Source organism: Strix aluco, chromosome 4, assembly GCF_031877795.1.
Source record: "Strix aluco isolate bStrAlu1 chromosome 4, bStrAlu1.hap1, whole genome shotgun sequence".
Taxonomy (NCBI): domain Eukaryota; kingdom Metazoa; phylum Chordata; class Aves; order Strigiformes; family Strigidae; genus Strix; species Strix aluco.
The window spans coordinates 67,318,139-67,346,043 of NC_133934.1; the positions used below are offsets into that span (position 1 = coordinate 67,318,139).

Consider the following 27,905-nt stretch of genomic DNA (forward strand, 5'->3'; position numbering starts at 1 on the left):
TCCGCCTCTGCGCAGCGGCCGCGGCCATGAGGCTGTGGGCGCGGAGGTTCCGCCCGGCGCCCGGCCCTTTGTTCCGTAGGGTCAGCGGCTGGCCGTCCTTCTCTCTCCCCCGCCGCCTGTGATGGCAGGGGCGGTTTGAACCCGCCCGAAGGGAGGAGGAGGAAGAAGAGGGAGGAGGAGCCGTGGCCGCCGCTGCCCAGGATGCGATGGGGAACTGCTGGGCGCAGTGGTGCTGCGGGCTCTTCTTCCGGAGGGAAGCCGGCCGGCTCCAGCGAGGCGGAGGGTAAGCAGCACCGCGGCTACCCCTTTCCCCTCCCCGGGGCGGGGAGGTGCTGGGACCGCCCGGCTCCGCCTTTCCCCCACCTTCCTCCTCCTCCTTCTCGGCGGGAGGTGAGAAGTGGCGGCGGGTCCTCGGGCCCGGAGGCGGCTGGTCCTCGGGGCGGCTGGTGCCCGTCCGCCGCCGGAGGGTTCGGCAGCGGGACATGGGTTGTCTTGGGGTGGGAGGGGGGGTGGCAAGGCTGGGGAGCTGTTGCAGTGTCCGGTGTGGGCCCAGCAGAGAGGAGAAGGGAGGGGGGGTCAGGAGGGGAGTTGAGAAGGGGGGTCAGAAGGAGAAGTGAGAAGGGAGGGGGTCAGGAGGAGAAGGGGACTGTTAGGAGGAGAAAGAGGGATCAGGAGGAGAAGAGAGGAAGAGGGGGGGTCAGGGAGAGAAGAGAGGAGGAGGAGAGGGGGTCAGGAGAAGGGGACTGTTAGGAGGAGAAAGAGGGATCAGGAGGAGAAGAGAGAAGGGAGCTGTCAGGAGAAGAGAGGAGGAGGGGGGGGGTCAGGGAGAGAAGAGAGGGGGTCAGGAGGAGAAAAGGGGAGAGCAAGGTTAGGAGAACAAGGGAGGAGAAGGGGGGGTCAGGCGGTGAGGCAGACACCTGCCACCTCATGCAGGGTCTGGCTGTGCCCAGGCTGCCCCCTTCACCCCTTCCCGCAGTAGCAGTGTGTGTAGATTGAAGAAGGGAGATAGGAAGAAAACTCGTACATACAGTGTCTACCTTGACAGCTTGAGCTGATGAAATGCCGTGGGAAGGTTGCTCGGCTTTGTGCAGTTTGGATGGTTGATGATGGTAAGACGATTCCAGGGATGGCTTAGGTTAACTGGTTGTGGGGTCTTACTCCTTAGCCCTCTTTCAGGGTTGTTTTTCCAGAAGAAGCAGCTTAGAAAGATTTTTCAGGTTAGTTGCCAAAATCTGTGCAGGTTGCTGTGATTGTGCAAAGATGGAAAACCACCATGTTTTCTGGAATATGATCTTGTGTTCTCGGAGTTGGGGCCTGAGATTCTGTTGGGATAAAGGGTGACTACTACAGAGGATCAAAAGCAGAATGATCTGAATAAACTTTCGTATATATTGTAAATGTGTAATCCGTGTTTTGTTCTGCAACAATGAGTTCATGGAAAAGCAGTATACAAATGAGAGGGATACGTTATCTATACAAGAACTTGGTTTTCTTCTATATACTTACCAGTATTTGACACTTACATGTCACTTATTTTTGTCTGATGTATTAGGATTGAAGTAGTTCTAGACAGATATGCTGAGCATTTTACGTGTTGCAAACTCACAGCATCTGACTTCACATCAGCTCTAGCAGGCAAGACTGATGTTTTGCTTGTCCTGAGGACCTTTAGGAATACTTTTCAGAGAAATGGGTGAAAGATCAGAGTAGCATGTGTGGAGGATACCTGCTTGTGTTCTTAGGATTCTCTAGCAGAGGGTATGAGAACATCTGAAATGCCTGGACAGGACAGTATCTGTTTCTTGTACTATACTCTGAGAAAAACAGGTAATACTTGAAGGGTTCTTGCTTCACATGTGGTTTTTTTTGAGTCTCCGCTCATAGGCTAATACCCCTTTTTTTTTTTTAGGGGTTAGTGACAATAAGTCTCCAGCACGTATACTTACTTACCCTTTAAATTATTGCTTTGGTTGTGGGGTCTCTTTGGTCTTTTATTTTTCCCCACGACTACTTTTAACTAATTTATGAGCATTGGATAGGAGACAGAGTCTAAAAAGGCTCAAGATTGTTTTGGCTGTAACAGCAAGTTCTAGATACATGGTTATCTTTTATCTTTCCATCTGGTCTAAATTGACTATTACCTATTTTTGGTGGTGGTTGTTGTTGTTGTTGTTTTTTCCCTTGTATTCTTTTTTTTTCTTGTATGTTTGCAATACTTTTGTTACCTTTTTGTATATTAATTGCTGTTTGCAGTGTCATCTGTTCTAGTACTTGGTTTTGGTGCATGTTTGATTCATGAAGCATCATTTGTTAGTTTCCTGCCACAAGGTCTCATAGTCTCCAATTGGTTTTCAGCAGACGGCTGCTAAAGTTACTGGCTGACTCGCAAGACTTCATCGTGTAACTACTGGCTTACTGCTTGCTTGGGTTTTAGAGTGGCAAATATGAATGTTGATACACAGAATTATGAGAAATGCCATTCTCTTAAATGCAGGGAATTAATGACATTTTTATGAGCATACTCTCAAAGAAGTTTGTTTTTCATGATGGCTTAGATACTCATATGTGCATTCCATTAGTCCAATATCAGATTGTCCTTACCAGAGAAATAAATCTGTCTGCTGTTACAATGTTGAACTGTTACATATATTTTTCAGGTGTTGCATAGCCTGTATTGAAAGTCTTAGAAAAATTAAGTAATAGTACAGAAAGCAGCCTTTTCCAACTGAACTGACTTTTGAAGCCTGAACCTGAAATATCATACATAGGCATCAGTTTATGATAAAACAATCATCAGTGCTGCCTCTTGCAGATAGCTGGCACACGCCTCGGATCATCTTAGTTTTCTGGGTGTGCTGGTACTTTACAGAACAGTATTGGATTGTTGAGCAATTTAGGTATTTTCATTCCACTGTGTGGTGGGAGGGGCAGGGAATTGTATTAAAATCTGTAAAACGCGTCTTACAAATTTTGTAGGTTTACAAGTTGGATTGCTACCAAATTCTGCAGATTTGGCTACTTCTGGAACAGCAGAATGTTGTAATGTAGTTTAAATTAATTGTGATTATTTGAATCACTCAGATTCCCCCCCTGCTGCCCAAACTGGTGCTTCATTATTCTTAGATGCTTCAAGATTTAACTATAAGAAAGAAACTGTGAATTGAATTAATTAATTACACAGTTTTTGACAAGTGTTTCAATATTCTGCAAGACTATAAATTGCCTTTGCTTGGAATTGTGCTTAAAATATTGGAGATTTATGTATGAATTCCTGCAATGACTTTAGAGTTCATGTTCAGTGTGCGTAGAGAGAAATGCAACACCAAAACCTTCTTTAGTGTAGTATAAGTTTCTGTAAAAATACAAACTTTCAGTTGGTAATTTTTATTTTTTTTTAGGGAGCGTCCTTATGCTTTGACTGAAAGTTCTGCTCAAAGTGCTACAAGCTGCAGCCATAATTAGAAAGTAGGTCATAGCTAATTTGTCACTATATTTGACCATAAGTATTCCTCTTTACTTCTAGAGGAATGTTTTAAAGAAGGGGAGGGGGAAGAGAGAAGAATAAATATAGTCTCTAGGTTATTTGTTTGGATAGTTTAGCAGGGGTTATGTAGCAAAATTGAAACAATCCTTTTTGTCACTAGTGTAGAAAAGGTAATTTTAACTCATGCCCTGGTTTTAATAGATTAAATGTTCATTTTTAGTGACTTTTTTCCACATGTAATATGTATGTCATTTTTTTTTTAAATAAAAGATGATAACATGACTTTGCATAAAAGGAGAATAAAGCGCATATGTATATGTATGGAGTGCTGAAAAGTTAGTCTCCTTAACAGCTTTAGATCTTTGAAGACTGATCTTACAGTCTCTATAGGTCCTGTGTCCCATTAGCTGAACTGTTTCCTTTAGTACCTGTCAAACCTAAATGTTTCTCAAGTCTGTTTTAGAAAATAATGAAACAGTAGAGCTTAAAGGAGAATAATAAAAGCTGTAAGCATTTTAATAGGTTACTCTTTTATTTCAGTTGAAGTTGTTATGTATGGGGGTGAAGTTGATGAGTCTTCCATCTCTGTCCCTAATGACCTCAATCTTCCCTAGTTGCTCTGGGATTTAAGGACTCAAACTTTGGCACAGAATTAGGTTTTCTGTTATCGAGTCCCTGGTTAGCAGGTAGCAGAAAGTGTAGATCTTCTTTGAAGTATCATTGCTCTTGAGCTGTTTGTAATCACATTTAGTCAGCTTGCATTGTTTTAGTTTTCTAAAGGTTCAACTGTTCAATTCTTGCCACTAATCTGACTGCAGCTCATGTGTTTGTAAAGTTGAGCACAATTTAGCGCCTAATGCTGTAAACTGGAGTTATACTTTTGTTAATGATTTCCTGTAACAGTTTTATTAAATCAGATTCTTAATGGTATTGGCTCCTGCACACCGAAATGTTACACGGAGGGATAGCAGTAAAATTAAGTGTTCATGCCACGTGACCCAATTGTACTTGTGATGTAATGCATGACTTAAAGTGGCCTTTCATGTCTGGTTTTGTAGCAATGCATCAACTGAAAACAGTTGTCTGATGGCAGCTGTGTACTGCAAGGTACCCTGCCGTATCCAAGGAAAGGTTGTGCAACAAGGAAGAAGTGGGTTGCGCAACAAGTTGCCGAGGAGACATACCCTAACCGACTTCCAAAGAAAAATGTGATGGAGATGAAAAACGATATGATTAAAATAATTCAGGCTTTGGCTGGTGTGTTGCTTTTAGCATAGTAGAAGTAGGTGTTGGTTGCAAGTACAGAACAATCTTTTGTACAAGTATAGAAATGCCTGAGGCCCTGGGTTGTTTAGTCCTGATATCACTCAGCACTTGGAACTGGAAACTCTGGTTTTTAAAGTAGTTTGATGAAATGGATGTTGTACTGAAGCACTAGTACCCATCTGAATGTTCTTTTGGATGATAGCCAAACCTCTTTCACTTGGTAAAAATGTATTTCGGTAACTTAATACTGTATTTTTATTTTATAGAGGACAGTGTTAGAATAAAGAATCAAGGAGGATACTGAGTCCCTGTGTAAAACTACAGACTGTGAATAATTTTTTGAGGCTGAAGAGTATTATCTTGACCTCTTAATAGACATTTTTCTGAGATTCAACCTTGTAGTTGAGCCAAGCTGTCAAAAGAAAATCTATTGTTTAACATTGATGTTGTACAAGATGCTATGCTAGTAAAGAGTTAAGTGCCATGATGAACAAGTGTTTTCAGAAAGTGCCTGGAACAATGTTTTTCAGGAAAAATGTATTAAATGTATTGCATAACACTTTAAATGTGTAAATGTGAAGTCCAGCATCCTGATAAGTGATTTTTTTCTTACTTGAGGGTGTTGGTCTTTTCTCCAGATCTGTAGAAGATGTTTACATGCTTTTGCCTCTCTCTGCTCTGGCAGCAATGCAGGGCACAGGTTTACAAGTAAATGTGTTTTAATAGATGAATATTTTATGTTTATTTTACACTTACTTAACATATTTCAAAAGCTATTTAAAATTATCAGGCTCGTTTTCCTAGTGCTGTGAGTTGAAGACTATTCTGTAGTGTAACTCTAGACTTATTTTTCCAGATCAAAGTATTTTAGAACATGTTCAACAGGAGAACACTTCACTATAGAGGTGAGTGCTTATATTTCTAGTGATCTAAAAAAAAAAAATGTGGAAAAAGCTGAATTCTAGCGATGCCTTTAACACTTCTTGCAGTTTATATACACTGAAGTAGTCTGGGTCATTCCAGATTAAATTGATGCTGCACTGGGTGGCAAGATGGTCATTCTTACAGCACCTCAGAAAACTAATACATCGTCTTGCTTTAATCCATCATTTGGAAGGAAGAGAAGTATCTGTTGTGATCTGATACTCAGCACCAGAGTATTCTAAGGTCTGCCTATCGCATCTTTCATCGCTTCTGTGTTGGGAGTGATTTTTCTTTTCCACTTACATAAGCACAAGATGTTTAGTTCTTGATTGCAGGATCATGAATATGATTCTACAAAAAGCTAGAATCTGATGAGGTTACTTTCTAGTTAGTTGCATTTGTAGTCCACTTTGTTTGCTACAGAGGTCCTTTCTCAGCCACTGAATATCACCCCTTTTTGCTAAGGGTAGTGTAAGGTTAATTTGTATAAATTGAGATTCTCAGAATAACCTGGCTTACTTTCTCTGAGTGTTCCTTATGGTCTAAAAGTCCTGGACCTTTCAGATTGCCTCCATTACTGAGAAGAACATTAATAACTGTAATCACTGCCTTGGCTTTCAAGAAAGGAGGCAGACGTATATGGTGGGGGAAATCTGTTGTAGCGCACAACTTCCAGTTGTGAGAGAGTGTTTCTGCAGCAGAAATATGGTAGGGAAAAGGAGGTTTTGTCCTCCTCCCAAATTATTCATATTCTGCTTACAGCAATTAGTCAGTATCCAGGTCAATAAGGAGTCTTGATGTCGGTACTGACCTCCATGTTTGATGTATTGACTACATGTAAGATTAGTATACTGAAAATAGTATGGAGAATTTCCATTTGTTTTGTTTACATGTGCTAGTTGAACTTTTGCTGGATGAGTTTGTGCAGCTTGGAATGCTTTGTGTGTTCTTGCCTGGTTTGGGCTTTTTTTGGCTTCCTATCATTAAGCATTACATTATTGACCTTTAGTTTCTTATGTGCAAAGCTGGGAGGGGGGGTGGTTGGTGCTAGTTTGTTTTTAGAATTCTGGATAGAAAGTAACTCTGTTGTCTGTAAATTAAAATAATCTTCAAATACTTTTTGATAAGCATCACAGTTGCCATGTGAGGTAGAAGTTACATACGCTATACTCCTTACATCTTCCACATGTTTAAATTGAGTGGGTGCTCTGGTGTATGTCAGAGCCGTACCATTCCTTCCACTGCTTGTATTAGAATTCTTCAGAGACACAGAATTATTAGCAATCTTATAAGCTAATGAGGTTTCATTTTTATCTGGGCCCTCACATAAGTTGTAGTGAAATAACATGAATGCTTTCTAATTTTGATTCTTTTCCTTTTAGGAGAATGTAACGTTTAAAAAAAGAAACATTGGTAGGAAGATGGGTCCTACTCTAAAAGTAGTATTCTCTCTGAAAGTAGGGGCTTTCATAAATGGTATTACAGTCCCACTGTTATCACTGGAGTAGTGTTTTTACAAAACAGATTAAATATGTAATCATATTTGCTGTATGTGTTTAGTGACTTGTTATATTGAATTGTAAAGAATGTTTACTTCTTTTTCTCTGCAGTTTGAGAACCTAGTGGAAAGTGATGAGGTAGGTACTTGGACTATAATGTGAAACTTGTTAGTACAACCCTTAAAAATGGTTCCAAGATCTGTATCTTCCTCACACTTCATGCTATGTTGTAGACTTAAATTGCAAGGGTTTTTTTACTTTGAGTTTTGCTTGCTCTGGGAATGAGTATTTAATGCTTTGGGAGAGACGAAGACCTAAGAGAAGAGAAAACTGGTTGGGGGAATATGGGAGGTAACCCTTTCAGGAAGATAGCACTATGGACATTAGGAAGGCAACAAGAAAAAAAGGGAGGGTGGAAGACTTGAAGGGGAATTTGCTGCTGGTATAACTCTTGTTTAAGACTCAGAAAATGTTTTCTGAGAACATAAATGGACCTGGGTTGCTTTACTAAGGAAAGTTTTAGGAGTGCTCTGTCTTTACAATTATGGGTAAACTGGCTGAACAATAGTTCAGAAAAATAGAAGTTGGCCCTAAAACTTCACTCTTATAAATTTAATACAGCTTGGTTATGGGTGGGACACACACCGCATTTTCAATACCCTGCCCTGTATTTAAAAACATGAGGACTAATAATTTGGTTCCTGAAATACACCACTGGAATACTTATTTTCAGTTGGAAGTACTTATTTGTTTTATGTAGTCAGCTGTTTCAGTTGATTGCATAATAAGATATTTTTTTCTTAATTCCAAATTAAAACGGGGGATTTTTTCCCCCTAACTGTAAAACAAATATATGGGAGAAACTATGATTTCATATTGGGGTTTTTTTCCATCTTAAAATTGATTGATTGATGGGATTCTCAAAAACTCAGACTTTTTTTTTTTTTTTAACAGGGGGAAAGCCCAGGAAGCAGTCACAGGTAAGAATTTGAGATTCAGGACATCTCTGTCCCTCTGCTCGCCCACTGTGACTATTAAAGTTTTCAAAGCTCCTGTCAAAACACTTTCTGTCTTTCTAGTTGTCAAATACACAGAAAGAATACATGTCAAACTCTCCTTAATGCTTAACCATGTCAAAACAGCTTAGATGATAACTCATCATGCAAAAACTATACAAGACAGTTAAAACAGTATGTTGCAGAGAGAATATTTTTGTTCCCAGGGTCTGCATTGAAAGTTACAGGGCTGTTAGTGCTACAACTCCAGTGAGTTTTTTGTGAGCATGTTAATATTTATGTAAGCAGTAGAGACTTAGAGGTCTGCTCTATAGTACATGTATGAAGAGACTAAAGTGTATGCTTTGGTTGTCTAATTGTAGACAGTTTTGTATTATTTAGGTTTGATAGTTCCCAAATGTTGTTCCCTGTCAATGGTCCCAAAAAAGTAATATAGGAAACTTTATAATTATAATAATGCTTTTGTGGTCTTGTCTGTTAGATACATAAAAGTAGGCAGCTGATGAAAGTGAAACAACTTACAATTAGGGGACCAAAGCAAGTAAGAAAAAAAGTGATGTTTACACCGCAATGATACTAACCATTCTATTCCAGTAGTTCTGTTAGGAAATCATGTTTTGAAAATACGCTTTCTATAATGCTTTGTAAGAGTAAGGAGAGGCAGTGTTGTCTTGAGTAAACTGGAACTTTGGCACTCTTGTTTCAGGAGGAGCAGGTGAAAATCACAGCTTAGTTAATTTGCATTAAAGGACCCGTCAGGAAAGACTATGGATATGTTTAAGTGCAACTTGGGGTTGTCATGCATAAATAATAGATGGAGTCTCTTTGTGTTTCTCCCATGCTTTTAGACCTCTGACTGAGGAAGAAATTGCTGACTTGAAAGACAGACATTATGACTCCATTGCTGAAAAGCAGAGAGTTGTTGATATGAAACTTCAGTCAGAGGTAAGCAGTTATGATGACTACTAGTATGGTATGGATAGCTTTTCTTTTAAAGTAGTTAAGATCAACCATGAACACAAGGAGATTCCATTCACATGAACGAAACAATTGGGTTTTGTTCATTGGTTGGTATTTTTTAGTCTATGAGATACACAAAGAGCTTGCTGCTCAACTAAGTTTGCATCAGAGATAGCTTCTTTTTAATAACCTCTTAGCTGAAAAATCAAATGAATAGGCTGGCTCTCTGAGATCTGTTAAATTTGAACTTTTTTTGTTTTTTTACAAAAGGCAAAATGGGGAGTATACTTGATTCAACTTTTCTTGTGCTCTGTTTTTTCCAGAGCTTTCTTAAGGAAAAAACCCGTAACTTGTTGTTTTGTTTTAGTGTGTTGCAGCAATTAATGGAATATGATGTGGAATACAATGTACAAAATGAGAGTGATTTTTTTTTTTTTTTAATAAAGTATCAATGAAATATGCAACTGAAAAGATTTAAGTCTTTCACTGTGCAGTTCTTAATAAAATGCAGTGTGCATTTACAGCAATTCACTAGTAAATATGTTTATTCAATAGGGTAATGTTTAGTTATCTAAATTTTTTGGGATGTTGTGGGGGGAAGCTGTTAGATTCAGTTAATGAAGAAAAATGTTTTAGCTATAGTCAATTTTATTTTATTTTTATTTTCTAGTAGCTCTTTTGTTTTATTGAACTTATGGGTTTATTCATAGGAAGATAGATAGGTTCTGCTTTTGTTAACCATTACTATTTTGTTCATATACAGTTAGCCTTACAAGAGGAGAAGTTAAGAATAGAAGAGGAGGCTTTATATGCTGCACAACGTGAAGCAGCCAGGGCAGCAAAGCAGAAAAAGCTCTTGGAGGTGAGGGGAAAAAGACCCCAATATATATCAGAGCTTCTGTTCTGTTTCTATGTATGCAGATTTTCCTAATATCCTTTACCTCTCAGGAAACGTAATGAGGAAATTGCTTTGGCTTGTAACTTCCAATAGAGAAAGACATACATGGTTTGAAAATACAGCTGACTGGAACAGCTGAAAATTATCAGAATTATTTGAAGCAGCTTATGTTGCTGAGTATAGATTTTTGAATGAGATGTATGATTTGAATCTATAATTAGCTTTACAGACTTCTTGCATTATGTAGAGTTACTGATCTTTAACGTAAACTGATCTGTGATGGTTTTCCAGTAAAAACGCCTGAAATTAAGCACACATTATGAATCATATAGACTTGTAAAATGTACTTTATATATTTGTGCACTTAACTGTTCCTTATCTCTCTGGTTTGTGTTAATGTGAAGATATGTGTTTCCAAGTCATCTGAATTTACTGTTGACCCTGCTTTGAGCAGGAGACTGGACTACATGACCTCCTGAGGTCCCTTCCAACCTGAGTTGTTCTATCATTTTGTGATTTTTATGTGTAGTAGCCAAAGTCCAGTAATGACTTAACAGTATCCTTTTAATATATCTGTGCCTACTTCCAGATGTCTGGTGTCCATGCTTTTGGAGTTTGGTCAAGCAAAACAAAAGCCACGTTATGTTTTCCTGCTTTTTTGAAAACGGATGCTGTTCTGTATCCCAATAGCATTTATTTCTGATGATTTTCATGTTGCAGTTCAAAGAGTTACATATTATCAGTGCATTTAATATTTTTGCCATCTTAGTAAGCTGTGTCTTCTCACACAAATTTCAGGTTGCCAGAAATGTGTATGTTAAAAAGAACATTTTCACTTTGGTGTTTATCTATAATGTGTATGGCTGCAGCTGTAGCATGTTCAAGGAAACAGTCCACTAGACATGTGATGTGTGTTCAATTAGAAATAAATTTTCAAAAGTTCAGATTCAGACTAGTAGAAAAAGTCTGAAATCTACAATAGGTATAGAGAACTTTAACCCTAGTGTATTGTCTATATTCAAAAGAGAATTAATTGAAAAATGTTATTTCCAGGCTGATAATGATGACTGAGTTTTCATCTAATATTGGTCTATATAAAGTCATCAAAAGTACATTGTTTTATGGCTTTAAGAGGTTTTTGTAGCAGTTCTGTGCAAGAAACACTATTTTTCTTGTCTTTCAGTATTTTTAACAGGTACCTTCTTTAGTCAGGACCTATGATAAAATGCACTCTAGAGATTTTCAGTTCCTCCTCTCTGTAAAATTAATACCACTTATCTCCTTTACAAATGATCCCCCCCAAACCCCATAAGGATTATAAGGATTTCTAAGGAAGCATTTTTGTATAGACACATCAAGCATTTAACTTTTCTAAATAAACTAGAATCCATTTCTGAATACATAACTCATCTCTTTGCTGTTTGTGGGCAGAAGTCTTCTAAATGAGAAAATAACTTTTTCACTGCAAGTATGGCATCCCTTTAAAACTAATTTGGCTTGCTGATGTTGCCCTACTAAATGTCAGGGTTTGTAACAGTGGAGAATTTTAATGTATGTGTATCCTGGAACTTACAGTGCTAGATATTTGTTTGTGACCTGGCAAATGGGTAGATACTTTAACTTGGCTGTTACGTGGGTGTATGAATCTTAAAAGTGTTGAATATGTCAGTAATTGATTTTTACAGACTTGTTAATTATGTTGGTGCCAAATCCCTGTTTCTTTCTCCCTGCCTACTTAAGTCTTCTCACCTATAACCACCGTTTTGTGATAATTCTACTTGTTCTACACTTCGCATTTCCTTACTGGTTTCAGTCTGCTTTTTCTGATACTTATTTAAATACCCGAGATGGAAAGTGTGCCAAGAGATGAAGCCATCATCGTTTTGGGAATGAAAAATGCTAGCTGATCCAATCCAGTTACCTCATAAGATTATTTACCCAGTGAAGAGCAATTTTTAGGTTAAGTTAAAGTTGACATTAAAAATTCTGGTTAATTTACCCCTGCTTTTCTTTTGCAGAGACAGATCTATTAAGGCTGAGAATAGATTTTTCAGAAAGTACAGTAGCTAGATTCATCTGCCTTGTCTGCAAAACTAGCTTGTTCATTTTTATCTTCGTCTTTGTCATAATCAGTGAACAATTACTGCTTTGTAACTGATTTACCTTTAATCCATAGCTGATGTGCCCAGTTTTTATGCTTTCATTTCTTCAAGGCAGGGAAAAGAAACTTGAGACAACTTAAAGTTGTTTAAACCCTAAAACTTAAGCAGAACCCTACTGCCGTGACATCTGTTGTTTCTCTTGTAACTACAAAATAAATGCATTGATGGCTGGTGTCTTGTATTTTTCATTCTGGTTTTGCCTAGTGATTAAAAAAATCGAATTAAAGCTTTCTACCTTAAGAGTGTAGAGGCATTAATACTTTTTGCCTCATTTATATTAATAAGAGCAGGAAACAAAGCTCTTACTAGTATAAATGAAGCACTTAGTGCTGATCCACACAACCAGAGGAGATGGCTGTATTGCTTTTAGAGGGATAAGAGGGCCTGAAGGAAATAGTTCTTTTTAAATGGTAGGGTGACTGTTCTTGTGCACAGAGCAAAACAAATCAAATATAACCCAGGTGTTAGTTGTGTGTTGAAAGTACCTGTGGCTTAAGAAGAGAAGATAATAGAGAAGAACAAATGCAATCATGAATGAGGTGGTGTTCACATGTTTCTAGATGAATTGATGGGGGATTTTTTTTGGTGCATGAAATAAGTTTAAAATGTTGAGAGCACTATTTACAAAGCTACTTTTGTTTAAGTCGAGGGATTTATGAGATTAAAAACAATACCACTTGCATGTAACAGTCCCTTCAGTATCACAAAATTTGATGTCTATTTGAATGAAAATCAGTCTTTTCCTGAGTTGTACTTAAACTGCTCCAAGGACTAGGACAATGCTCCTTCTAATGTTGCAGATAAGGGAATGCTTAGTGTATTGAGTATATTACTCTGAGTGATTCCATTCAGCTTTTTAACGATTTACTTCTTTGATAGCAACGTAGACAGCAAAGGATAACACAGAGAGCACGTGCTGTTAATAATGGAGAATATCAGAGGTAAGATAAAAAATTTTGTTAATGATAATCAAGAACCATGACTGTTTTTACTCCTGTTCCTCATTTCCCCCGCACCAAAAAAAAATCCATGTTTTTCAAACATGACATACATAGCATTTCTAAGTCAGAGCTGTTTTCATTCATTGAAGTTTTCTTCACACCGAATAGTTACTGAATGCAAACTAGCTACCATTAATCTGCAGAATTAGAGGGTAGATTGTATTCATTCTGGTTTTCGCTGTAGTTATTAGACCGATGCATACAAAATTGAACCTATTCCCAGCTACTAATATATATTTATATTAAGAAGGTGCTTATGTGTAAAATCTTGGGTGATATAAAAATATTTTTATTATTTGAACTGTGTTTAAAATACCCAATAGAAATACATGTTAATGGAATGGGGAATTGAATGGTGTGTATAGTCTGTTTCTTCACTAATATTATGAATTTAATTCTCTTCACTCCCACCTTCTGTGTTCAGTGTTGGGGGGGAAAAACCCCCACAAAATTCCACACACCTCCCCCCCCCTGAAATTTATAGTGGTATGGTATTTGAGTTTAGAAAAATCTCTGAAATCAAACACATATTTTTGATTGGAGGAGAAGGGGTATAGGAGGGATTAGGGAAGGACAGTTAGAAAAAGTGCTGTGGAAAATGAGGTTTTATGGCTTGAGTACGAACTAGCCAGATTTTAGAAACAAAGGACTGCAGTAGCAGGATTTGAATTAATTAGTTAAAAAGGAATTGAAAATTAAGGAGGCATTATCTAAAGTGACAAAGGATGAGAGAGGAAGAGTGTTTATTGACAGAAGTGAATTCATTTTTAACTCAAAATACTACTAGAAATTGAGCAGAAGCCCAGACTGGGAGAGGATGTGATGAGTAGGAATGGAAAGGCATTTTGCAGTTAATTTTATAAAGATTTTAGTTAAAGGTGTATGTGCTTTGTAGCATAGAACTGGGGGACATGTGGATTAACGTTATGTTTTATGGCATCCTTAGAGGTCTGTAGTGCTAAAACCAATATGTGCATTGTTCTTACAGCTCTGTGTCAGAGGAAGATTTTGATTCTTTCTTAAGAAATACAAAGTTCCAGTATGAAGCTTTTCGAAGTAGTAGTAAGTCTTCCTTTTCTTATGCATGTGTTTAAATGTTAAGTGACTCTGAGGAGCACAGAATGCTGTTTCTTTTTCTAGATAAACTTCATTTATTTATGTTTTGATATGCACACACATACATATATAAAAAATGTGTATACGTATATTTGTATAAGAAAATCTGATAGGAACTTGTTACCCTCTCTAATCCCTGATGCTTCAAGTGTTCAAAAACCACAGCACATGCAACTTGTGCTACAGCCATTCCAGTTCTGAAAAGCAAGTTCTATAACCAAACAAGTCCTGTGCATGGATTTTATTTTACAAAGGCTTTCCATCCATCTTTGTGGAGGCAACATCAATGCAGTGAACTTTTTCTTGTAAAACCTAACTGTGTATTAAAGGTGCGAATCTGTGTGTATAGCTTTTTTAATAATTTCTTAGCAAAATAATTAGAATCATACTAATGGTTAATTTTTTTCTAACGAAGCGCAAGAGAGGATTTGGCTGCCTATATTTAAAAATTCCGCTAACAATTTCGAGGAAAACAATTTTATAAACTTATATCCATAAGTTTTGATGACAGGATGTGATAGTCACGAAAGAAGTTGGAGGACTGATGGTAATTCTTCTGTGAAGACTTGCAAAGAAACCAAAACCAACCCTTCCGCCCCCTCCCCCTGCCCCTGCCCCCCCAACGCAAACTACAGGCAGTGTTTCCCAAGACCAGTGTATAGCTTACTAAATTCCTCTGTAGTTCTAATTAGACAGTATTGCTAAAATGTCATCTTGTAATATCTTAGTGATGCTATTAAAAAGCTACTGTATGCTCGATGAAGTGCTTTTTCAAATATTCCTGAGGTTTGAAGGACACAAAGCATAAGAAAAACTTTGTTTGAAAGTTCAGTTTTGCATATTGACCTGAAATTCAAGTATGTTTACAAAATAAATTTTTTTTATATAGGACTTTCATCTGATGCTACAGTGCTGACACCCAACACAGAGAGCAGTTGTGACTTAATGACAAAAACAAAATCAACGAGTGGAAATGATGACAGCACTTCATTAGACTTGGAGTGGGAAGATGAAGAAGGTATTTATTCTGCCATTCAGTTTCATTCTGAACTTACAAGTTAAATGCTGACTGTAAAAAAAGTTGATTGTAAATTTGTCGTTTTCAAAAGGGAAGGTGATTTAAAATTTAATTCAGATGGAATATTTTGATAAATGTGGTTATCTGTCTAGTAAATGAATTCATTTCTTTGGATCCTTCAGTAAATGTCTTTTCCTGCATTTTGTGGAACTGACTTGTAAACACACAACAAAACTAATGGTAAAGAAATGCTGCCCTCTTGTGAGCCAGTAGCAGAAGGAACAGCTTGTTCTTTGTTTTAAAATGTGGAAGCTGGTCAGGAGTCTGACTAAAGTATTTCAGGAAGCATTGTTTCTTTAAACCCTAATTTTATTGTCACTTCTTCTGGAAACTTAGGTGTGCATTCCAGGTGAATATCCAACCATCCTAATTGCTCCTGCTGTTTGTTATAGATCTTTTCTGTTCTCTTTAGGAAACCTGCAAAAGCTCTTGTCTTTTTCATAGTTAATCCAAAATTTTGGGACCTTGACTCTTGAAAAACTCACCAAAATAAGCTCGGATTTCTTTTAGCCAACGCATAGCAGGCTTTCTTTGCTTTAATAGACTGATTTTTGCAGGTAGTTAAATGTTTAGCGCTGTCAAGAATACTGAAACATCTAGTTCAGAAACCTGGTTTGAAAGACTTAACTTTCACAGATTTACCCAGAAATATCTTTTTTTTAGCTAGCATGTGCAAGAGCTATTAGCATTCTAGAGGAACTGAAGCTAGGGCAGGATCATGTATGTTGAAGCCCACTCTATTTTACGTTTCGAGTAATTAGCACCAGTGCAGAAACAGTGTTCTGGGAACTCTGTATTCTATACCATGTTGAAGAAAGGAGAAAATTGCATTCTTTGCTTTTTTACGGATTGAGTTGTCCTCCCAGTCCTAGGAGTTATCTTAATGTAATGTCTTTCTAAATAACTACTGAAAAACAGATGAGGCATACCTGCATGCAAAATTACCTTGCTCATTTGACTGGTTGAGGGTCTTGTTGCATATGGACTTGTATTATCCTTGTGGTCAGCAAATTTAATTCTGTGTACAGAATTAACTATCTGTGATGTTTGCTATTCATTGTTCTCTTATCACTGTCACGTTGATTTAGCCCTAAGCTTTCATCTGGTTTTGAGGTAACTAAATAGTTAAGTACTGAGGAGTGCCAAAAACAGCTTAAACCCAGAGGAAGAAAAAAATGCTGCATAGTTCCATTTCTGATTCCTATTAGCCTGTACTCTACAAAGGGGAATAATTTTTAGAGTTGGTCATCGTGATGGAAGTGCATCTCTTCACCCTAGTAACCTCAACTCTTGAGCAGAAGAGATGCTTGAGAACATGACTTGGTTTCATGGCTGCAAAGGAAGGAATGTGGTAATTTGAAAGAAGCACTAGTCAATATTGTAAGGACTTTGAGTAGTTTTTTAGCACATTGTTGGTAGATCTGGACCAACTTAAGTGTATTATATACCATCTCCCTGAAGGGGTTGACTGCTTGCTTGGGATAAGAGGTTTAGTTACTGTGTGTGCTGTCAAAATCTACCGTGGAGAGTGAACAACTCCAGAAAAGTGTGTGTGTGTATGGGGATTTAGTGATCTGGGATACTCATTTATGGTCTAGTTACACATTTTTACTATTAGTGGACAAAGTTGTATGGGGGCTGAACACAAAGTAGGGAAGAACTCTACTGTTCTGAAAGTGTAAAACAGATAAGAATAGTAGCAAAAGATTATATTGCTTGACTGAAAAGGTGTCAAATTAGGAGGTTCTTAGCAGGGAGTGTCTAGATCCTGAACTAGGCTTGATTGTGCACTACTGATGGTAGTGTCTAGTCATGTAATGGTAGTACTGAAATGGGATTGTGGATTCGAACTGTCTGAGCGCAGCAAATGCGTAGTTTATGCCCTGTAATGTTGTAGTTTATAAAGAGTATTATACAAAAAGACAAAGGGTGTGAGGAGAAAATTGTAAATCCTCCCCTTTTTCCTTTCCAGTGGGAGGGTTTTGACATGCCATGAGAAAGTCTATAATTACTGACAAAATGAATAGCATCTCCGTCTTTGTGCAGTTTTCTGACCAATGTTTTGCCTTACTTTGTGTGAAATTAAATAACCTTTTCAGAAAAACCGAAGACCTTTCCTAGACAAATGCACCCTAGATCTATCTAAACTTTAGCTGCTGTTTAAAATGGTTCACATGATGATGTTTCATCTGTTAGTAAGTTACTGGAGTATTACAGGCTTGCCCAGACATTTAGCTTTTCTGGAAATGGCACAGTACCAAAAGTCTTCTAATATTTACATGCCCATAATGTAGGGCAGCAGGCTGCATATATAGGAGAAATAAATGCTGCTAGTGAGTTGTTTCATTATGTTGTCTGTCTTCCTTACTCTGTAAAACAACATCACTGGCTGTGGTGTTCATTTGGGCCAAAACTGACTGCAAACTATGGATTTAATGTGAAAATCACCACCAGAAAAAATACAGGGATGCCCAGGAGTGAAATTACCAGAGTCTGGGTCTCCTAAAGGATTCTTTTTTTTTTTTCTTCTAATATTCTAACACAAATGTAAAGGTACTTCCCTCAAAACGATGTCTTTTTCTTAAAACATGTCTTTAATCATAGGCATGAACAGAATGATTCCAATGAGAGAACGCTCCAGAACAGAAGAAGATATACTCCGGGCAGCACTGAAATTTAATAGCAAGAAGACAGGAAGTAATCCAGCTTCAGCCTCTGACGATTCTAATGGATTGGAGTGGGAGAATGACTTTGTTAGTGCTGAAATGGATGATAATGGCAATTCAGAATATGCCGGATTTGTAAATCCTGTTTTAGATTTGTCTGTATCAGATGTAAGGATATCTGATTCTGATCGTCAAGACAGATAGTGAAACCGTGTGGCCCTTGTTTATGACCAAATTTTGGAAAGTGAAATAGAATGTACAAAACCAATTTGCTCTTTTATAACATGGTTCCCTTTTTTCTTATAGATAGATCAGCAAGGAATGGGAATGACTTGCTATCTGAATTAATTCAGAATTAAGTGCAATTTTATCATCTACCTTCTAAACTTTTATGAAAACTGGGATGATTCTATTGTGTATATTTCTGGATATCTGGATTTAATATAAAATTATCTGCACTAATTTAAGCATCATAGCTTGACATATCTATATTTTAACTAGCCTTTTTTTCTGGATGATGTTTCTACTGATTTTGTTTTTAAAATTCATCATTGGCCTAACATTTATCTCAGAAACAGTCTTATATAATTTATCTAATACTTGAATATAGAAAAATAATTTTAAAATGTTTTTTTTTCCAATATGTGGTTTTTGACTTGTTCTTTAGTTGTTTAGAGGGTGTGCTTAGCCAGCTGCAAAACAAATTTCACACATGGTAAATTGCATTTTTTCCTTGTCTAGCTTACAGTCTTCCTAACCTTGCATTGTCCTCTTTCCATTTACTTTATTTTTTTATTACTTTATGCTAAGCACAGTTAACCTCAATAAACATAGTATAAATCATCAGGTTAGATAAGATATTGTCATGTATAATATGCCAGACTTAGTAAGTGTTTGCTAGATAGAAAACCAACTATCAAAATTCTTTGTGCGTCAGACTGGAAATTATAACCAGTATCTAGTGGAGAGCTGGAAGGACCAAAGTCTTGATTTCCCCGCCCCCCAAACAGACCAACATCTGTTACTACATGGTCCTTAAACTCCTTTAGTGTGGAAAACTTAAAATTCAGCTTGACTGAAACAATCATTGAAAAGCAACATTCTCTGAGCAAACTGGGGGAGGGATGATTGCTCTGCTGCTGGGGTGGGAGGAACAAGAACCTAAAGACTGAATTCCTCTATCTGCTTTTTAAAAAGAAGAAAAAGTTCAAGATACAAAAGATCGTGTTTAAATGCTCTAGCTTTCCTGTGCCTCTAAACTGGATGGTTAATACTGCTGATATGGACTGAAAATCAAAGAGGTGTTCAGTTACTGGTGTAATGTATTGTGTGGTTTCCCCCGGTATTAATGTAAGTTATACTTTTTTTAAAAAGCTCACTGAAGAGAACGTGCAAACCACTTGTAGATCTCAAACTTTTCCCAAAGTTTCAGTAAAGCCATTTTATTCTACGGTTATTTTGTGTAGCTGTCTTGTTTTTCCCTGAAAAAGGGGCGTAACTTAACACAATGTGTTGCTTTTACTCCACAATGGTGAAGTAGTAAATCTGCCTCATCAGAAGAACAGAATTTGTCAGTGAAAGTTATGTCACTGTTTTAGATCCACTGAGCCTATATATAATATTAGGGTCACTACAGTGTGGTCCTCTTCATGATAACTTGAACAAAAGTACTGCACACTTGGCTTAAATATGTACAAAAGTCAACACTAATGAATAGATAAATCTTGTTGATAACATTCCATTTCTTAATTTAAATTGTAGCTATGTCATTGAAAATACTTTAATGTAATTATGTTTGCAATGCCTGTAATAAGCTTTAAAAATTTGTACACATCAAATGTATATTTTGGGTTTGGCATAAGCTACTACTGTGTAACTTCTCCTGAACATTTATTTGTATAATATATTCCTATGGAAATGAAGGCAACTTTTCTCAACATGTAAATAACATGGGTTTTTTACCTGCTGAAACTGTAACTTACCCTGCAATGGTCACTACTTTTCCTGACCAGTGAACATGAGGTTAACTTGTCCTGACCATTCTTAGAGGAAGTAAACTGGCTGATAGTCCTGCTTGTAGAATGAACAAGCACTCAGGAAAAAGGAAGCTGATGCAGCTGAAGGCTTTTACTGTGATGGGCATGTTGTGTAGCCAGGGTTAATACCATTCCGCTTTTCAGAGTTCAGTACACCACACTGAGTGACTTAAGAAATTACGGTCAATATTTGTGGAAATTTAAGAAATTGAAAGATTATATAAATAGCTCATGTGAAACAATTCAACAGTACTGTAAAATGTGTATCTGCACAACTTTAAAAGTCATTAAAATTTTCAGTCAGTCTTATGTTTGTCAATGTTTAATCTGCTGCTGGTTTTGTGGCTGCCATGTCATGTACAGTGAAAGCCTGTGTGAAGATGAATTGTTAAAACATTACCCAGAATTTACCTATGCGTCAGCTAACTAAGAAAGGTTTTAATAAATAATTAGCCGTGTCTTTAACTACTGAATTTCCATAGCATCCCTTCTTGAGACATGTTGCTTTGGAAGGGAAGCTCTAACAAGCTGCAATAACAGGACTTGAGGAACTCGGAGCGTGGAGTGTTTCTTCTATCAGCAATGAGCAGCGGTACCCTCATACTTCAAAGGTAAGATAACCTCCCTTGTGTAATGCAGGCAGCTTCCTAGTCTTCATGTCTGTCTGAGCTAGTGCACCATTTGTGTTGACTTAGCTGATTGTGCCTGTATATAGGAAATACAGCGTTTTTAATAGGAAACCATGATTTTTAATTCCAGAGGAGTGTTTTACTAAGTTGCTCATCTACAGGTTATACATATGTTTCTATGCTACAGTGTTTCTGGTGAACAAAGCATGTTCTGGTGTGCCTATACTGAACTCTTCTTCCTCAGTCAAACCAACTTCTGGTCAAATCAACACAGTGATAGGATCCTCCTAGGAGAGGATTAACTTTTTAATGTGTATTTTAGAGTTGAGTCTTACCCCAGGAAAATATAGTTGTACTGATGATTAGTATTTGGAAACTATGAAATTGCTGTGGCTTTGTTTTTCCATTCCCAAGGTTTTTTCCTGGTGCCTGGAGATGTGCTGGAGGAGTGCTTTGCTCTACATCTGTGGATATCCATAGAGCCCCTCTGTACAGAGTGAATACAAACTCTACTGAGACATGCCACTCTGAACTCTGCAGACCAGATGGAAGGTTTTTCCCAGGTAAATACTGTTTGTAGATGCTTCTGTTTATATACTGCACTTGAAAATTTGAGATTGGGGTCGTCACTTTTTCTTTAGGTAATAGTCCAGAAAGTGTAGGCAAATTAGTATGATTGGTGCCATAGGTTAATGTCCTACGTGACAGAGCTAGTGAATAGAAATTGGATAACAATACTGATTAGTGGCAGTATTAGCAACCTGTTTTTTAAGCCCAAACCAGTACAAAACAAAAACCTGCATGCCATCTGTAATAATCTAAGAGTGCTAATACAAAGAGAGCTGCTTACTGGGAACGCAAAACTAACGCTCCCTCCTCCCTCCCTCCCGAGCCAAATTAGTGAACGTAAGAAATCCCATGCATTTTATATGAGAGGCTGATCTCATGTAAAAGCTTTTATATGTAAGAGCTTGTTTCAGATTGTATTTGCATCTTGTTCTCTTTTTCTAGACAGCTTGCATTTGCACTCTGTCTAATTAAAGAGTAAGAAGACTGAGGTCAAAAGCATATAAAAGCTGAGCAGCCAACAACTACTGGAAATGTGCAACCGGTAGCACCATGCCTGGTGACACGGTGATACCTGCTCAGGTTTGTTTTGTTAAGCTGAGGGGCTGGGTGTGTGACAGAGGTGTTTGTGCCACGATGGCAGCTGAATTGCACATTTAGGCCAAAGACCATGAAAGCAAAGTAAGTACTAGAGCCTAGCTCAAAGAGTAGAAAACATGGGAACAAGGTATTTTTGGCGAGGATGAGATGAATAGAGAAATGAAATCCTAGCTAAGCCTGTGCTTGAGTTTCATTGCCTCTCTTCTGACTTTCTCTTACTTGTGGTTGTTTGCCTTAATCTCAGGTTACGTTGTGTAATTCAACTGTCCTTCCCTCAGTTAAAATTCTGGTTTTATTGTAATGATCAATGCTGAAATGCATCCTGATGTTTAGGGATGATAGGATGGGTAACTCTTATGTATGCTCTGTTCTGATTCTTTCCAGTGTGTCTTTCAAGAAAACAAATACTTGGCAAAAAAACCCAAGTGCTAATGAAAAGCTGAGCCCCTAGCAAACAAAAACTTAACTGAAACAACCTGAGAAATACTTAAATGAAAAAAAGATTGTAAGAGAGCTTGGGATGGTGGGTAGAGGTAGAAAACTTGCTGAAAGTATTTCTGTCACCTCTTATCTTGGACAAATGCCACTTTTAGACGCCCAGAATAGCGCCAGTGGAAATTTCTTACCTGGATTGTCCTGGAAATAATTTTATTCACCATAAGTGCTTTTAGACTGTAGTTGCAGAAGACAGCAAATCCTTACTAGGCAACCAAATGCTTTTATTACAAAATTTATCTGGATTTTTACATACTGTGATCACTGACACTGCATGCTTATTTACATTCACAAGCAAAAGTAGTTAACTTGCAAAAATATATTTTTTAATTAATCTTAAAAATAGAAGAAAAATCTCACTGCAAGTTATTAAAAACATTAACTTTAAAAGACTATACTGACAAACTGTTTATAAACTGCAAAATCTGGAAAGTTACAACCTAAGCTTGAAAACAGTGTTTGGAATTTCATGGCTAAAGCGAAGCACGAAGTATAATAAATGTAGTGAGACATTATGGAAGCACGAAGTATAATAAATGTAGTGAGACATTATGTCCCTACTTAGCTAACCAATGCTGGGGCTAAAACACTGTTCTGCGTGCTCTATATTAATGCCTGTTAAATATACCTTCAAGGCATGTGGTCACAGTTCTGGAATTGAATCTGCTGCAGTGGATTTGAGTGGCCCTCTATGTCTCCCACATGTTTATGTCGCAGACAGTGGTGATCAGAGAGCGTGCATGCCTTGGTGAAGACAGCGGCAGGAAACTGTTTCTGTTGAACAAAGTATGTTCTGGTATGCCTGTGCTGAAAACACCAAGTAAGAAGAATGATGTGCAGTGGTGAGGACCATCAAGAGCAGTGGACTGAGATGGCAACCTTCAATTTCGGACGTTGTGCAGGTTTCAAATGATCAAAGTCTGATCCAGCCTCCTTCTCCCCACTAGCATGACTCATTTTCATCAATCTCTATGGGGCTTTTGTCTTGGGAAGAAAACAAGGAAGAAGAAATGCCATTCTCCGGTATAGGTTGCAGTGATGGCAGGCATCTTTCCTGTAAGATTGGCACTTCAGCCAAGTGTAAGTGAGTTTCAAAATAATCCATGGACTCCCCTTCTTGAATCTCTGCTAAAATCTGGTAGTCCCCAAAACAAATTATGCACTTCCATGGCAAGTCAATTTTGTTTAAGTATCCTAGTTCTGTTTGGTCCACTATCAGTTTTGTTTTCTTGCTCATGTTCTTTATCTCAAAACAAAATTCTGAGCTGTTCAGTTTTCTGTAAAACTGCAATGAAAACTGAACCCGAGAAACACGAGTATCCATTAAGTTGTAACGGCAGACATTAGAATCGCGGCCAAACTTGGCCATTTCATCTGCCCTGACCTGTTCTCGCTTACAGAAATTCAAGCAACGAAACATCATCTTGTCTTCTTGGCAAGGATGGTAAAAGGTCATGTGGAGACATGTTACTGTTTCTTCAGTTTCAGCTTCTTCAAAAGAGGTCATGATGAAATGAGTCCTCAGAACTACAAGAAAGTAACATGAAATCACTGTAGTACCAAAAAAACTGGTTTCAGTGTGGCATTAAAATACTTAATATACTATTGTATAGCGAGTATATAACTTACAGCAAATTGGCTGACAGTAAATGTAATGAAAACACTGGAACGAAGAAGTGGAAGTTGAGCCTACTTAGTCCATGCCAACCATTGCTTCCCACCACCTTGCCAAAGGTGTGTTCAGTGACCACAGCTAAGTGACAGACTCTGTGCTGAACTCTTCCCAGCAGTCAGTCTCCCATCTGTCGCAACGGCTGCATAGCACTCCAGAAGTCTGAAAAACACCCACGACTGTAAACTGTTGCCAACTAGTTCTTCGTGAGGGTCCTGCAGGTAGATTTATCTTTGGAAGAAATATGTCACTTAGCAGTGACAGTAAGCTTTACTTTATGGACTTAGAGTATTAATTAGTACTGTCTGGGCCTGCACGCTCTGTTTTACAGTGTAGTCTAGAAGGTATCAGACAAACAACTTACAAATGTAGTCTGACTGTAGGCAGTAATATTTCAAATGTGTATAAACCACTCTTGGCTCTTTATTCAGAATTTACCTCTTGTATGAAACGAAATACAGTGTTTAAAAGTGACTGATGTGACAGTATGTAAAATGAATGCAAGAGCTGGAATATCAGCAAGACCTAAAGGAGGAATTGTCACCAACTCTAGGTATTTCCCTGTTAACTATCAGAAAAATCTCAGCTATCTGCTGCATAAGTACTTAACTAGGCACTAAAAATAACAAATAACTTCTGCTGAGTTTTGGTTTTTGGGTGGTGGTTTGTTTTTTTTTTCAGATCGCATGCAGCAGAGAGATCCTTGCTTATGAACTAAATCCTGTTCCAAAGTAACTGAGTGCATCCAAACAAAATTTATGAGCCGCTTTAGGAAACACTGTAATCTGGTCCTCTATACATGCAAGGCCAGTAGTTTCTTGGACTGATACTTAGTCTAAAGAAAGAAAAGGCTACGTAATTACTTACAGTAGGAACCAGAGAATGAGTTCAGTTACTCACCAGAGAAACATGTGAGCAGCCATTTAACTGGAATCACATAATGCAGATGTTTGTCATGTTTCTCCTTCTAGATTGCAGTAAGTTCCCAACATGTCACACACCGATCCTGAGCTTTCTCACCAGCTCTAATCAGTGAATGATGCCGAAAAGAAGCTTATAATTTAATCTGTTTTTTTATGGGTAGGTGAATCACCACTGCAGTTAAGTATTCTGGCTTGTGTTTTTTTAAGGTGAAATTATATCACTGTACATAAACACCAAACACAATGGTGGTATATCAGTGCATCACTTTGTGTGAAACCTCAGAATTGCTTCCTTCTTACACCTTTAACACCGTAACAGCAACAGTTCTGACACAGTAGTTTAGCAACCTCAGCTTGCTTACTGAAGTAGGCTATAACAGTGCTTCTGTCAAGCTTAGATGATTAGAGAAATAGAAGATTTCAAGTAGCTCTCGGAGCTCGATTCAAAACAAACTAGGAAATACCATCAGTGGATGCGCTGTCTCTTTCTGTGCTTAGTTCTGCCCTTTGCTGTCTTGCACCAGTAAAAGGATGTGAGATGCTCTATGAGGTCAGCTTTGGTTAAAGGGGAAAACCAAATCATTTCACTTGATTTGCACATCAGCCTACAGAGACAGTTTTTCTGTCTCGAGACTTTGGCTGACTTTGATAACAACTTAAGAGCATGTTCTGCTTCTGTTAGTATCTTCCTTAACTGGTTTCTGAAATGCATCAGGACTGGGCAAAACACAGGAACATCAAGAAATGTATTTTGAGAAATCTGCAGTATATACAACTGTGCATCAGATCAGTGCAAAAGGTTGGCTTTATTTGCATGTTTATGAATTCTACAAATGGCTACGTTTATTAATTAGGGAAGGGGAAGAACAGCCACTGGTAACTTCAGCAGCACCCACTGACCCTGCTCTCTATTCATGATCTGTTTGTGTGCCACCTCCCGCATCCCCAGCTCAGCTGCCCCATCCTCTGTTAAAGGTTTATTGAGGCTGGATTAAACATATTTTCATGTAAATACTGAAGGAGTTTCTATTTACTAGATTGGACAGGAGAAATATTTCAGAGAACTCCAACTGGAGAAAGAAACTTGCTTATAGTTAAATCCAGAATTCTGCAACTGTAAGGTTGCACTGCTCTTGTCTGTACCTTAATTTGAGTCAAACAAAGTGTGATCTTTCCTCTTTCCCTTCTTCTAGCATCATCTCCTTCAGTGTGCATCATTATCCCCATTTTTAGAGACAGGAGAATGACACAGAGCATTAAGATCAAGGATGCTGAACTTGAGAGCCACACGGCTCCTAGTGAAGTGTTTAACAATATATGCAAGAGCTATAACTCTCTACCTGGACCTTATTGCTCAGAGCTCTGCCAGTTTGCTTTTGCAAATCAAAACATAAGCGTTCAACCTACGTATCAAGAAAGAATAACATCTGTTTTGTGATTTAACTTTCATTTTAAAGGACCATGAACTTTGAGGCGGGGCAATGTGACATGAGTTTCAAGCACGTTCCACAAGGACAGCTCGCCTTTTTGTGTCCCCAAAATACTATGTTGTGGTCATGGGTATATCTTTCTCCCTCTGCAAGAGACTACATAGGAGGCCGGCAGACCCCATCTTGCGTTTCAAACTCCGCTCATCTCTGAGCAGGTTTGTACCGCGTGCTGCTGTACGTACGTTGCCCAGAACAGGTCAGATGTATTTCTGACAGCTCCTCGCTTGGGAGCGTGACCTCACTTTCGCTAAAAATACCATTTTTGCTGGCGATATAGGAGAATATGCCCAAAGTGTTGCCTACCTACGGACACTCCCAGAGCAGGGCTCTGTCCCACAGGCCCCCCCGCACCCAGCTGCTCGGCGAGGGCAGGAGCCCCCCAAAGCCGCCATCTCCCTCAGAACTTACTGAAGAAACCCCGCTCTCCCCTGTGCCGGTACCCCAGGGCCCGGCCTGCCCCTTTCCCCTCACCTGCCGGCGGGCGGGCGGGAGCGCCTCCGGTCGCCTTCCGTCCCGCGGGGAGCGACCTTTAGGCGCCTGCCGGAGGATCCTCGGTCCCCAGCGGCTCCTCAGCGCCCGGTACCCCGCCGGTAAGCGCCGGGCGGGGAGCGGCCACGGGTGGCGGAGTGGCCGCGGCCCGGCCCTGCCGTCAGTGGGGCGGGGGCTGGCGGTGAGGGAAGGCGGGAGCAGCGGCCGCGCTGAGGACGGGAGGTGCTGGGGCTGCCTGGGCCGGCTGCCTGAAGCTGGGTTGGTTTTCTAAAAAGTATACCCAGGTCTTCTTTTATTGTAATGAACAAACCGAAAATAAAAATTAGCCTCAGCTCTGTCTGGGGTTTTATGTGGACAACTGAAAATCTCGTGCTCGTGAGTAACTTACTCAAAGCGGTAGTCGCAGCGATGTCAGGGATGTGATCCAGAGTCTGCAGGCTTAGTTTTCAGACTATTTCAGTTTCACTCCCCCCTCCTTTGAAAAGTAAAATGCTTTAGCAAGCAGCACATAATAACAGTTGACTGATGATGTTCTTAAATTGAGTATTTTCAAATATTTGGTTATTTGCTTTAAGCAACAGTGGTTCAGCTTCATTGCACTGCCTTTGGGAAAAAACCTAATCTTTTCTTGGCTGCTGATCTAAGCTGAGCTGAAAACTTTCCATTTTACTAGAAATCCTGAGGCAGCCCTGCCATCTGGTAAGAAAAACAATGAGCAATTCTCTCTTTCAGCTGCTTCATTTTTCTTACTAAGCAAGATTACTCCCAAGCACAGAACGAGAGGCAGAGTGCAGAAAAAAACCTGTTTCATCTTGGTTTGAATCCTAGATACTCGGTGTCTACCCTCACCTGTGCTTGTACAATGTTGTGACTAGCAAGGTGTTGATACGTGCTATAGGCTTGATTGCTTTGCCACGGGTGGTGAAATACTGCA

General features: G+C 38.7%; 2 protein-coding genes across 4 annotated transcripts; one reads left to right on the forward strand and one right to left on the reverse strand.

The window, feature by feature from the left end:
• Nucleotides 1-20,415, forward strand: AP1AR (adaptor related protein complex 1 associated regulatory protein). 2 transcript variants are annotated; one of them, XM_074823451.1, is made up of 10 exons: nucleotides 1-283; nucleotides 5,607-5,655; nucleotides 7,285-7,311; nucleotides 8,128-8,153; nucleotides 9,038-9,134; nucleotides 9,913-10,011; nucleotides 13,089-13,150; nucleotides 14,199-14,272; nucleotides 15,216-15,344; nucleotides 18,009-20,415. In XM_074823451.1, exons 1-10 carry the CDS (start codon nucleotides 207-209, stop codon nucleotides 18,272-18,274), a joined length of 906 nt encoding a protein of 301 aa, XP_074679552.1. In that variant the 5' UTR covers nucleotides 1-206; the 3' UTR covers nucleotides 18,275-20,415. The 2 variants fall into 2 exon arrangements, with proteins under 2 accessions (XP_074679552.1, XP_074679553.1); XM_074823452.1 differs by lacking the exon at nucleotides 9,913-10,011.
• Nucleotides 20,416-22,604: 2,189 nt separating this feature from the next.
• On the reverse strand, nucleotides 22,605-27,055 carry TIFA (TRAF interacting protein with forkhead associated domain). Of its 2 annotated transcripts, XM_074821482.1 has the most exons (3): nucleotides 26,954-27,055; nucleotides 24,027-24,231; nucleotides 22,605-23,924 (listed from the first exon to the last, which is right to left on the reverse strand). In XM_074821482.1, exon 3 carries the CDS (start codon nucleotides 23,902-23,904, stop codon nucleotides 23,341-23,343), a length of 564 nt encoding a protein of 187 aa, XP_074677583.1. In that variant the 5' UTR covers nucleotides 23,905-23,924; nucleotides 24,027-24,231; nucleotides 26,954-27,055; the 3' UTR covers nucleotides 22,605-23,340. The 2 variants fall into 2 exon arrangements, with proteins under 2 accessions (XP_074677583.1, XP_074677584.1); XM_074821483.1 differs by lacking the exon at nucleotides 24,027-24,231 and having other exon boundaries at nucleotides 26,954-27,047.
• Nucleotides 27,056-27,905: the final 850 nt, after the last annotated feature.